The sequence below is a fragment of the Taudactylus pleione genome, unplaced genomic scaffold (assembly GCF_031769625.1).
Source record: "Taudactylus pleione unplaced genomic scaffold, aTauple2 ptg001616l, whole genome shotgun sequence".
Lineage (NCBI taxonomy): Eukaryota > Metazoa > Chordata > Amphibia > Anura > Myobatrachidae > Taudactylus > Taudactylus pleione.
The window spans coordinates 185,289-198,940 of NW_028286013.1; the positions used below are offsets into that span (position 1 = coordinate 185,289).

General features: G+C 46.4%; 1 protein-coding gene across 1 annotated transcript in view; it reads right to left on the bottom strand.

Annotated features, from left to right (window-relative positions):
- The window catches only part of LOC148442105 (uncharacterized), a 252,714-nt gene that overhangs the window by 127,666 nt on the left and 111,396 nt on the right, over positions 1-13,652 (bottom strand). Inside the window, exon 12 of the mRNA XM_088464229.1 lies at positions 5,162-6,691. Coding sequence (XP_088320355.1) covers positions 5,162-6,691 — 1,530 coding nt within the window. The remainder of the gene's footprint in view (positions 1-5,161; positions 6,692-13,652) is intronic.

Genomic DNA, 13,652 nt, shown 5'->3' on the forward strand with positions numbered 1-13,652 from the left:
AAAGTCCATAGGGTCCACAGGTTGCCTTGGTGTATAGGTTGGGAAACAAATCCAGGCACCACACAGTTAAAGCTTTCAGCTCCCAGGATGCACTTGTCCTCTCTCTATAACCCCACCCCTAAGCCAGAGGCACCTCAGTTTGTAAGTAGCCAAAGGCTGGAGGAGGAAAGAAAGAGAGAAGACTGGAACAGTCAAGAACCAGATGGGAAACCGGTGACCAGCCACACAGCCCATATGAAGCCAGGTGCATCAGAGCGGGTGCCATGTGGACCATATGGACTTCATAGAAACAGAGATAACAAAGGTAAGTTCTTACCATTTATCTTGTTTTCTACTTCAGGATAAATAGAAGGTCCACAGAGTTGACCTTGGGAATGTCGCAAAGCAGTCCTTATAAGGATGGGGATGCTCCTGTGCTGAGAGGAAGCATCCTGAGAGGCAAAGGAATCCAATGCATTGAACCTTAGAAAGGTCTGGACAGAAAACCACGTGCCTGGAATGGAACTGAGCATATTCCAGCACACACCGGCAGTGTGTGATAGAGTCAGGAGGCCATGAGGACCACCTCTGGGAGGCCCCTATGCTCACTAAGAGTTGAAACCTCTCTTGGAGAAGAGACCAGTCCCCAGAATGCACGTCATGACGGCTGAGGAAGTCCGCTTCCCGATGGAGAACTCCCAGAAGGAACACTGCAGAGATGGCCGGGAGGAGACCCTTGGTCTATGTCAGAATGTGTGACACTTCTGTCATTGCTGCCCAACTACGAGTGTCTCCTATATGTAAGCTACTATTGTGACATTGTCAGACTGAACCTTTATAGGTTAACTGTGAAGTATGTGATAGGCCAGAGCGAGGGCCCATAACAGCTTGAAGTTCCAATAAGTTGATTGGCAGGGCGGAATCGACAAACATCCAACTGCCCCAAAAGGATTGCGGACTGGTCACTGTGCCCCAGAGACTGGCGTCCGTTGTAAGGATTGCCCTAGATGAGATGGCCATAGCCACCCAGATAGAAACAGATGCACCTCCGGAGAGCATCATCATCTGAACAGTGATACGATGGAGAAACCTGTTCCATCTGGAGAGGATCAGTTTTTGCAAAGGCCTGGAATGGAACTGAGCATATTCCAGCCTTCCAAAGGTAGACACCCTGGATTCCAGAACCCGCATTACAGAGTGTAATGACACTTGTCGACTATGGAGACATCCGCGCACTCGTAGTTGAAGAGTGGAGATCTTGTCTGACGTCAGAAGGATTCTCCGATTCTGAGAATCTAGCAGAGCTCCCAGATGAATCATACCCTGTGAGGGATTCAGGGAGGACATTTTCCCAGTTGATTAACCATTCGTGCTTGTGAAGGAAAGCAATGGTTAACTGGAAATGACTTTAAAGTACATTGGTGATCCAGGTGGGCTATCATAAAAGCCATAAATCTGGTAAACCCCGGTGGGGCTGTGGACAGGCCAAAGGGCAGAGCCCGAAAATTGGAAGTGTTGCTGTGGCACAGCAAACCTGAGCTAATGCTGAGAGGGCTCTATATGTACCTGTAGGTACGCATCCTGAATATCCAGCGATACCATAAAGTCCCCAGGTTCCATAGCTCGGATGATGGAGCATAGAGGTTCCCTCCTGAACTTAGGCACCTTTAGGAATTGGTTCAGGGATTTGAGATAGATAGGCCAATGAGGACCATTCGGCCTCTGCACCAAAAAGTAGAATAACCAGTCCCTCGCTGAGATAGTGGGGCTGCCATAATTACCCCTGCTTACCGCAAGGACTGTATAGCTTTCTGGATTGGTAAGGCCTTGTTTGGGTCTGAGGAAGGGCTTAATTAACAAATGTGGGGAGGCTGTATGAGCAATGAGAGGGCATACCTGTGAGAGACTTCAACTCTTACCCAAGCATCCGTGGTGACTTGACACCAGCACTGGGTGAAGTGAAAAATTCGAAATCTCACTCTGGGATTCCCCAGATGAAGACCTGTCCTGTCAGGCTGAAGGTTAATCCTTAGGTTTAGAAGCAGGGCGTCTGGATGTCCAGGTCTGCTCGGCACCGGGTCTGGCGACCCTCGTGGAGGATAACAACCTAGGAAAGGACTGGCCTTTAGGCTGTCTCTGAGGAACAAAAGACTTAACAGATTTAGACTGAGGCCTTGTAGTGGGAGTAGCTGAAGGCGGAAATTTGCCGTTAGTGTACTGCCGACATTGCTACAATCTTGTCAAGGTCAGGACCAAACAAGATCTCCCCAATATAGGGTATCCATTTTAAGGGAGTCCTCCTCTGCCTTCCATGAGCGCAGCCATAGGGTATGGCAGCAGATACAGTCGCAGCTGAAAACCTGAAGGTTAGGAGACTGGCATCCAATGTTGTTACTCCAACACATGAACCTGCATTTTGAATGTGAGCAACAAAAGGCATCTGATCCCCAGAATATTTTGAGGGAAAAAGCTCCACAAATGTATTAGCCCAGCACTCATTAGCATTAGCCACCCATGCGATAGCCATGGTTGGACGGGCAACAGCCCCTGAAAGCGAGTATATTGATTTCAGGCAGTTACCACCTACACGTCCGTAGAATCCGTCAGAGCAGGGACAGGAGACGTAGTAGTGGTCTCAATCAGATGAGTAACATGATAATCCACCCCAGGAGGTGATTCCTATTACTTGCAATGACCCTCAAGGAATGGGAAACATGAGGCCAAATGCTTTTGTGATACCTCTTATTTGGCGATTGCCAGACCTCCACCATGTGATCCACCCCCTGGTCAGAGGGGGAAAAACAGCCGAAGGCACTCTAATGTTTAAATTGAGGGTGAATTGATTTAGGTGCAGGTTCGACATCCTCTATAACTAGGATGGACTTGACCGCCAGTACCCAAGCAGGGATAATACTTGATTTAGGCTCCTCCTGATGTGAAAGGGATAGGAATCCAAAACATCATCCATTGGCTGACGATCTGTGTTAGACAGCAGTGCAGACTAGGAAGTAACCACATGGCATTTATTACACCATCTTGTGTTTCTTAGAATCATTGTGGAAATATCAAGCAGCGCTATACTGGTCCTGACTGGTGCTAAGATTAGCTGCAGGGACCTATTTATCAGCGTATGCAACACACAGTTCCATCTAAAATATTATCGAGCAGCACGCACCAGTATGTGACCAACCCTAGGCACACCTGTATTAAGTCAGATTGTAAAGAAATGGGATAAATATACACGGACAGGTGAGAGAAAAAGCACAGTCTGCACTAGCATAAGTCACATACAATGAAATATATATAAACATTACATATAATATACTGCAAATGGCACTACATTCAACTGCCCAGATTCAGTATCTGGGAAGGCTACAGCGCTGTGTACACTGACCTAAATGGTAAGGTACGCAGGAGGACTGGACCAACTGCCGTCCTAGGAGATCTGCTGCACCATAGTAAAATTGCCGCCGGAGACCTCAAAGGAAGTGTGGCCCACGGAGGAAGCAGCTCAGGGATGCCAGACCTTGTGCTGGAAAGGTGTGCTGAGCTGAGGAGCCACTGAAAAGGGAAGGCTGCCTCCCCTGGCTGGCTATTAACCCCCGGGACGCCAGTTCTTGCTGCAGATCATAAAGTCCCTGCTGGTCTAGTGGACACTTGGGGTTTGGGGGGGCCCGCCGCCACTGCCAGTACCTCCGGTCTGTCCCCAAAGACAATAGACTGCAGAAATGCACAGATCACCGCAAGCGGTGACCTGCGACCTTACCTGCTCCATGTTGATCCAGCCGCAGTCCAGGGCACCCGCAGAGTCCGGCTAGCACAGGCTCTGGGGTCCTGTTGAGATCCCCAGATCTGTACTGGCATCGCGGCGCCGGCGGGGTGATGGAGCGGCAGCTTGGACAGTCCGACGCTGCCACTCAGAAGAGTCCAAAAATATATTAAAAAAATTAAACTCATAAAATTAAAAGTAGCTTAGGGGCTGCTAATCAGTCCCCCCTGCGATAATGGTGACCCAACTCCGGCCGGGCACCTACTCAAGCTGAGGTGCCTCTGGCTTGGGGGCAGGGTAATAGGGAGAGTGGACCCAGTGCATCCTGGGAACTGAAAGCTTTAACTGCATGGTGCCCGGATTTAGTTCCCAACCTATACCCCAAGGTCAACCCTGTGGACCCCCTATGGACCCTGAGAAGAAAATGTGGTAAAACCTGTCCTATAATAGCGGAGTTTGGAAAACTCTGATCTGATAGAATAAGGAAACTGAAGCCAAATTACAGGAGGAACCTGTTGGAGCTCTATGTTGGTGACATCAGTGTGGATATATTATATTGTATTATATTAGTATATAAAAGCTGATTCAGCAGTGGACGCATTGCTGAAATCTACACAGATCGATTGTTTGCGCAGTGATCACATTGCGATTACGGATGCACAGAGGAATACATCATATAGTGAGTGGCAGGGTGACAGCGTTTGGGGGGAAGTAACGGGGGGTGGACAGAAAACTGCAGGCGTCTGTGTCCATGTGATCGCCATGTCATGGGCGTGTCTGTCCGTGTGATCACCATGTCATGGGCGTGTCTGTCCGTGTGATCGCCATATCATGGGCGTGTCAGTCCGTGTGATCGCCATATCATGGCCGTGTGTGTCAGTGTGATCGCCATGTCATGGGTGTGTATAAATTAGCCATAGTGATGGCAGCTGCAACATGAGACCTCTGCGTGTAAGGAGAGCTGCAGTGTTTGTGGCTGGTCAGACCTGATGTAAATGCTGTGTGACTGCTTGATGTGCGGCGATGGTACCGATGATTACACAGGAGGGCTACATTGGAGGATAATGAGAAGGCAGCAGTGGGCGTGGTTATGGTGGCTGTGCCTCGGCATTAGCATATATTAGCACCAGCGATCTGTAAGAGACTGCAGTTACATTTGCTTCCGCTGCTGAATCAGGCCCATAGTGTGATAATGGAAATGTCATTTACCCTTCATCAAGCAGGAACAGCAATCTAGGCTAACATTGTATTTATGTTTGTTCTGATAATTCCCAATGATATTATAGTACTGCAAAAACGGCTGCAATTTCTATATATTTCTAGCCGCTCATACACTTTGTTTTTCTCCTGTGTGACGTTTCTCATGACTAAAAAGAGCAGATTTCTGTGTAAAACATTTCCCACACTCAGGACATGGAAATGGTTTCTCACCTGTGTGACTTCTCTGGTGTATAATAAGAGCTGATTTGTGTGTAAAATATTTCCCACACTCAGAGCATGGAAGTAGTTTCTCACCTGTGTGAATTCTCAGATGTTTAACAAGATTTGATTTATTTGTAAAACATTTCCCACACTCAGAACATGGAAATGGTTTCTCACCTGTGTGATGTCTATGATGTATAACAAGATCTGATTTGTGTGCAAAACATTTCCCACAGTCAGAGCATGGAAATGGTTTCTCACCTGTGTGACGTCTCTGATGTATAACAAGATCTGATTTCTGTGTGAAACGTTTCCCACACTCAGAGCATGGAAAGGGTTTCTCATCCATGTGAGTTCTCTTATGAGAAGCAAGTATTGAATGAAGTGTAAAACATTTCCCACACTCAGAGCATGAAAATGGTTTCTCACCTGTGTGACTTCTCTGATGTGTAACAAGTTGTGATTTCTTTGTAAAATAATTCCCACATTCATAACATGGAAATGGTTTCTCACCTGTGTGAGTTCTCTGATGTGTAACATGAGCTGATTTGTATGTAAAACATTTCCCACATTCAGAACATGAAAATGGTTTCTCACCTGTGTGAATTCTCCGATGTGTAACTAGATCTGATTTCCGTGTTAAACATTTTCCACAATCGGAACATGAAAATGGCCTCTCACCTGTGTGATGTCTCTGATGTGTAACAAGATTTGTTTTACGTGTAAAACATTTCCCACACTCAGAGCATGGAAATGATTTCTCACCTGTGTGACGTCTCTGATGTGTAACAAGAGCAAATTTCTCTGTAAAACATTTTCCACACTCAGAGCATGAAAATGGCTTCTGATCTGTGTGAGTTCTCTTATGAGAAGCAAGTTTTGAATGACATGTAAAACATTTCCCACACTCAGGACATGGAAATGGCCTCTCACCTGTGTGAGTTCTCTGATGTGTAACTAGATCTGATTTCTGTGTAAAACATTTCCCACATTCATAACATGAAAATGGTTTCTCACCTGTGTGAATTCTCTGATGTGTAACAAGAGCTGATTTGTGTATAAAACATTTCCCACATTCATAACATGAAAATGGTTTCTCACCTGTGTGAATTCTCTGATGTGTAACAAGATTTTTTTTATGTGTAAAACATTTCCCACACTCAGAGCATGGAAATGGTTTCTCACCTGTGTGAGTTCGCTGATGTTGAACAAGAGCTGATTTCTGTGTAAAACATTTGCCACACTCAGCACATGAATATGGCCTCTCACCTGTGTGAATCTTTGTGTGTCTAGTAAGATCACTTTTCAAAGTAAAACATTTCCCACATTCAGAACACGGATATGGCCTCTCACCTGTGTGACTTTTCTGATGTACATAGAGTGCTCCTTGCTGTAGATAACATTTCCCACACTCAGAACATGAATACGGTCTCTCACCTGTGTGAATCTTTGTGTGTCTAGTAAGAGCTTTTTTCAGTGTAAAACATTTCCCACACTCAGAACACAGAAAAGGTCTCTCAGCTGCGTGAACTCTCTTCTGATGTATAGAAAGACTGATCTGCTTGGTAAAACTTTTCCCACACTCAGAACATGACAATGGTTTATCACCTGTGTGATCTGAGCTGTGTGTAACACTACTGGGATTTTCAGGGGAACATTCCTCATGCATAGAGGGATCAGATGATATAGCTGCACTATGAGATGCTGGATGTATACTGGGGGTAATGGGAGATTCTCCTAGAGAGTCCTGTGAGAAGTTATCATCTAGGTCACAATCTGGAGATAATATGAGACATCTCCCCGAGTTATTCCTGCTGCTGTGTCCATCTGCTGGGAACAGAACATTTATATGGGAATTAGCATCACTGCAGAACTATACCATACTTTGTAACTATAATAAGACGTGCCCGGCTGTACCCTAACATCTCCATACTGTGTAACTATAATTAAGACGTGCCCGGCTGTACCCCAACATCTCCATCCTGTGTAACTATAATAAGACGTGCCCGGCTGTAACCCATCTCCAGTCAGTGACCATGATTGTGGAAACTCCTGGAGCAATTCAATTCAGCACATTGTTAAGTCAGAGAATGCCAGTTCTCAAGACTTAACCAATTTAGTCGTGAGAGCTGGCATTCTCCAACTAAAGTGCTGGCTGCGAGGCTGTTAGTGCCGCTCTAAGCTGGCAAACAGCCTTGCGGCCAGAACTTTCACCAGATTTCTCCTTGCATCCTCAGAAATATCGCGCTATATTGAATGGCGGCCAATGACTTCATCATGTATTTGGTGAGTTTTTACTTGAGGAGGTATAGGTTGTAGCAGTAACACTGGCCAGAGAGTAATCACTATAAAATACAAAGGGGGAGATGTACCAAACCTTAAAGGTTTGTGAAGAAGTTGCCCTTAGCAATGAATCGGCTTCTGTCATTTTACTGACTGTACTTGATAATGATAGCTATAAGCTGATTGACTGCTGTGGGCAATTTCTCCACAGTATCTCTCTCTAGGGCTTGATATATTTCCCCCAGATTCTCTCTCTTATGACCTGCTATGTACGATGGATGCAACATCTGGGCTTAAACCTGGGCTTTCCTGCACTGAAATACCTATATACTACACTGTAATTGTTGTAACACAGAGCAAAAACAGTCACTACTAACAGAGTGCAGAGTGCTTTATGCATTATCTCACACCCAGGTCATACTAGCTGCATCCTGCTGTGTCCTCATACTCTCCGTATCTCCATCTCAGTATGTGTAACAGAGTGCAGGCATGGCCTATACATTATATCACACACAGGTCATACTAGCTGTATCCTGCTGTGTCCTCACACTCTCCGTATCTCCATCTCAGTATGTGTAACAGAGTGCAGGCATGGTCTATACATTATATCACACACAGGTCATACTAGCTGTATCCTGCTGTGTCCTCACACTCTCCGTATCTCCATCTCAGTATGTGTAACAGAGTGCAGGCATGGACTATACATTATATTACACACAGGACATACTAGCTGTATCCTGCTGTGTCCTCACACTCTCCGTATCTCCATCTCAGTATGTGTAACAGAGTGCAGGCATGGTCTATACATTATATCACACACAGGTCATACTAGCTGCACCCTGCTGTGTCCTCACACTCTCCATATCTCCATCTCAGTATGTGTAACAGAGTGCAGGCATGGTCTAAACATTATATCACACACAGGACATACTAGCTGTATCCTGCTGTGTCCTCACACTCTCCATATCTCCATCTCAGTATGTGTAACATAGTGCAGGCATGGTCTATACATTATATCACACACAGGTCATACTAACTGCATCCTGCTGTGTCCTCACACTCTCCATATCTCCATCTCAATATGTGTAACAGAGTGCAGGCATGGTCTATACATTATATCACACACAGGTCATACTAGCTGTATACTGCTGTGTCCTCACACTCTTCATATCTCCATCTCAGTATGTGTAACATAGTGCAGGCATGGTCTATACATTATATCACACACAGGTCATACTAGCTGTATCCTGCTGTGTCCTCACACTCTCCATATCTCCATCTCAGTATGTGTAACAGAGTGCAGGCAATGTCTATACATTATATCACACACAGGTCATACTAGCTGCACCCAGCTGTGTCCTCACACTCTCCATATGTCCATCTCAGTATGTGTAACAGAGTGCAGGCATGGTCTATACATTATATCACACATAGGACATACTAGCTGTATCCTGCTGTGTCCTCACACTCTCCGTATCTCCATCTCAGTATGTGTAACAGAGTGCAGGCATGGTCTATACATTATATCACACACAGGTCATACTAGCTGCACCCTGCTGTGTCCTCACACTCTCCGTATCTCCATCTCAGTATGTGTAACAGAGTGCAGGCATGGTCTATACATTATATCACACACAGGTCATACTAGCTGCACCCTGCTGTGATCTATATCTCAGTAAGTGAGATACACCAGAGAGTGTGGGGAGTAGACTGGTCAGATCTCTGGGCTGGTAACACAGTGACATGATGTGAGGGGGAGAACAGGAGTATAATAGGGGCTGATGGCTCCTGATGTATGAGATACACCAGAGAGTGTGGGGAGGAGACTGGTCAGATCTCTGGGCTGGTAACACACAGTGACATGATGTGAGGGGGAGAGCAGGAGTATAATAGGGGCTGATGGCTCCTGATGTATGAGATACACCAGAGAGTGTGGGGAGGAGAATGGTCAGATCTCTGGGATGGTAAAACACAGTGACATGATGTGAGGGGGAGAGCAGGAGTATAATAGGGGCTGATGGCTCCCAACTGGGCAGATACATTTTCCTCATTATACTGTATAGTACTGACAGTGGAAGGTGTATGATAAGAGATTGTTGAAGTGACTTAGAAAGGAGAATATGTGATTTTTTTCTGTATTGTGTTTATTACTCACCTGTGCTGATACACTGCTGATCACCCCTCACATATGTCTCTTCTTCTCCCTCTATATCTTCTGCCTTATTATCAGTCACATATGCCTCTTCTTCTCCTTCTGTATCTTCAGCTTTCATATCAGTCACATAGGTCTCTTCTTCTCCCTCTATATCTTCTGCCTTCATATCAGTCACATACGTCTCTTCTTCTCCCTCTATATCTTCTGCCTTCATATCAGTCACATACATCTCTTCTTCTCCCTCTATATCTTCTGCCTTATTATCAGTCACAGACGCCTCTTCTTCTCCCTCTGTATCTTCTGCTTTCATATCAGTCACATACGATTCTTCTTCTCCCTCTATATCTTCTACCTTCATATCAGTCACATACATCTCTTCTTCTCCCTCTATATCTTCTGCCTTCCCATCAGTCACATACATCTCTTCTTCTCCCTCTGTATCTTCTGCCTTCATATTAGTCACATATGTCTCTTCTTCTCCCTCTATATCTTCTGCCTTCATATCAGTCACATACGTCTCTTCTTCTCCCTCTATATCTTCTGCCTTCATATCAGTCACATACGTGTCTTCTTCTCCCTCTATATCTTCTGCCTTCATATTAGTCACATACGTCTCTTCTTCTCCCTCTATATCTTCTGCCTTCATATCAGTCACATACGTCTCTTCTTCTCCCTCTATATATTCTGCCTTCATATCAGTCACATACGTCTCTTCTTCTTCCTCTATATCTTCTGCTTTTATATCAGTTGCATACGTCTCTTCTTCTCCCTCTATATCTTCTGCCTTCATATCTGTCACATGTGTCTCTTCTTCTCCCTCTATATCTTCTGCCTTCATATCTGTCACATACGTCTCTTCTTCTCCCTCTATATCTTCTGCCTTCCCATCAGTCACATACATCTCTTCTTCTCCCTCTGTATCTTCTGCCTTCATATTAGTCACATACGTCTCTTCTTCTCCCTCTATATCTTCTGCCTTTATATCAGTCACATACGTCTCTTCTTCTCCCTCTATATCTTCTGCCTTCATATTAGTCACATACGTCTCTTCTTCTCCCTCTATATCTTCTGCCTTCATATCAGTCACATACGTCTCTTCTTCTCCCTTTATATATTCTGCCTTCATATCAGTCACATACGTCTCTTCTTCTACCTCTATATCTTCTGCTTTTATATCAGTTGCATACGTCTCTTCTTCTCCCTCTATATCTTCTGCCTTCATATCTGTCACATGTGTCTCTTCTTCTCCCTCTATATCTTCTGCCTTCATATCTGTCACATACGTCTCTTCTTCTCCCTCTATATCTTCTACCTTATTAGTCTGAGCTGTACCCTAAACAGAAATTGTTTTTTTGTAAAAATGTTTGATTTCATTAATTGAGAATAAACAGTACAATATCAGTGTTTCAGACACACACACAGATTCTCTACACATCATATAGTGACTGTCACTTTGGTATACTGGTGAGACCCTAAATCCCACCTACCTGATGCTCCTGTGGGACCCTGTGATTCTCCTCTATACAATCCAGTGAATAAAGAGGCTGGGGGCATCTCTCTGGGGTATTTCTGTTACTGGGTCCATCTGTAGGAGACACACAGTGACTGAGTATGTTGGATCTATGTGATTATCAGATGATGTGTGTATATAGGAGGGCCCCCATAGCTGCTCTCCCCTGTATAATAAATGTCAGTCTTCTCTTACCCAGTGATGTGAGGGGCTGGTGATTCTCCATCATCATGTTCTTGTACAGACCCCTGTGTTCCTCTATATACTCCCCTTCCTGTATGGAGACATAGACAGTGACATACTGACACCTTATAGGAACCTGACACACACAATGATACAGTCATCACCCAGACACATCCCCTGGTGTTACTGTATAATGCCCCATTCCCAGCAGTCACCTCTCCAGTCATCACCCAGACACATCCACTGGTGTTACTGTATAATGTCCCATTCACAGCAATCACCTCTCCAGTCATCACCCAGACACATCCCCTGGTGTTACTGTATAATGTCCCATTCACAGCAATCACCTCTCCAGTCATCACCCAGACACATCCCCTGGTGTTACTGTATAATGTCCCATTCCCAGCAATCACCTCTCCAGTCATCACCCAGACACATCCCCTGGTGTTACTGCATAATGTCCTATTCCCAGCAGTCACCTCTCCAGTCAGCAGCTGAATGATCTTGTTGATGAGTTCCAGGATCTACTGGTCATTGTGTCTCTCATGTATCACTGAGTGAGGTGGAGGCACCGTGATGGGGCTCTGGGCCCTGCTCAGTCCTCCTGACACACAGGGACGGCTGCTGGTTGTCTCACAGTCACCGGATGTCTTCTTCACTACTGTGTAATCCTGTGTATTGGGGGAGACTCAAAATATCACTTAATACAGATCCCCTCATCTCCCCAGTCATGTCAGCACACAGCAGAGGGTGTAACAGCTGTAGAGGTGGCAGTAACACAGGGGATGGGGAAGGGAACAGAAGAGTATAATAACACAGAAATAGGAGAGCAGGCAGCCCAGAAGACAAAGGGTTAAGCAATTCAGAATTCCATCAGTCACTCTGCACAAATGACAAAATCACAAAATACAGCACCTCAGATGTAGGTGTCATGTGTGACCAGTGATCGCGCTGAGCGCAAAAATTTGTGGGTACCAGGGTCCCCTCATTTTAAGAAATTGGGGTCCTACTCCATGGTTTCTGGGTCCCATCACATATTATGGGGATGAGGGCAGACAACAGATGGGACAGCTCTGGGGGCAAGGAGGGGTGTTAAGGGCAGGCAGTACTGGAATTAGGGGGAGGGGTAAGGATAGATAGCAGCTAGGGCAGTAGTGGGGGTTAGCGGCAGGCAGTACTGGGATTAGGGAGGAGGTAAGGATATATAACAGCTGGGGCAGTACTGGGGGTAACAGGAGGTTTAAGGCAGGCAGTACTGGAGTTAGGGGGAGGGGTAGCGATAGCTACTAGGGCAGTAGTGGGGGCAAGCAGGGGGTTAGCGGCAGGCACTACTGGGGGTAGGGAGGAGGTAAGGATAGATAACAGCTGGGGCAGTACTGGTGGTAAGGGGGGCTTAAGGGCAGGCAATACTGGGGTTAGGGTGAGGAGTAAGTATAGATAGCAACTGGGGCAGTACTGGGGGTAAGGGGGTGTTAAAGGCAGGCAGTACTAGGGTTAGGGTGAGGTGTAAGGGTAGGATAAGGGTAGATAGCAGCTGGGGCAGTAGCAGTACTGGTGGCAAGGATGGGGTTAGCAGCAGGCAGTGCAGGGAGTAGGGAAGAGTTAAGGATAGATAACAGCTGGGGCAGTACTGGGGGTAATGGGGGAATAAGGGCAGGCAGTACTGGGGTTAGGGTGAGGGTTAAGGATAGATAGCAGCTTGGGCAGTACTGGGGGTAATGGGGGTTAAAGGCAGGCAGTACTGGGGTTAGGGCGAGCGGTAAGGGTAGATAGCAGCTAGGGCAGTACTGGGGGCAAGGAGGGGGTTAGCGACAGGCAGTGCAGGGAGTAGGGAGGAGGTAAGGATAGATAACAGCTGGGGCAGTACTGGGGGTAATGGGGGGATAAGGGCAGGCAGCACTGGGTTTAGGGTGAGGGGTAAGGATAGATAGCAGCTGGGGCAGTAGTGGAAGGCGAGAAGGGGGTTAACTGCTTACTTTTGAGTTTTGTCCCATGGACTGTAGGGAGAGGCCGAAATGCTGATAAGTCTGTAGCCTGGGAGTCTTCGCATAATGGCAGGAGGGGCGCAATGCCGGCAGCCAGGCCCAGACAGAGGAACTTGAAGCTGCAGGGCAGATGGAGGCAGAGTGGGCTGGGCAGTGGCGCACTGACAATGTCACCTGCCCTGGACCCTCGTACTGTTGTTGACGGTTGAGGTTCAGCACAAGTCAAGGTCTCTGTGGTGGCTGCCCTGTGTGACCAGAAAATTCTGAGCCGACTATGATGCAGCCGCAGAAGAAATAGGCAGTCCCCTCAGGGAGCCGGTTTACTGGAGAGGCGCAGCAGTACCAACAATCCCAAGGACCAGCCTG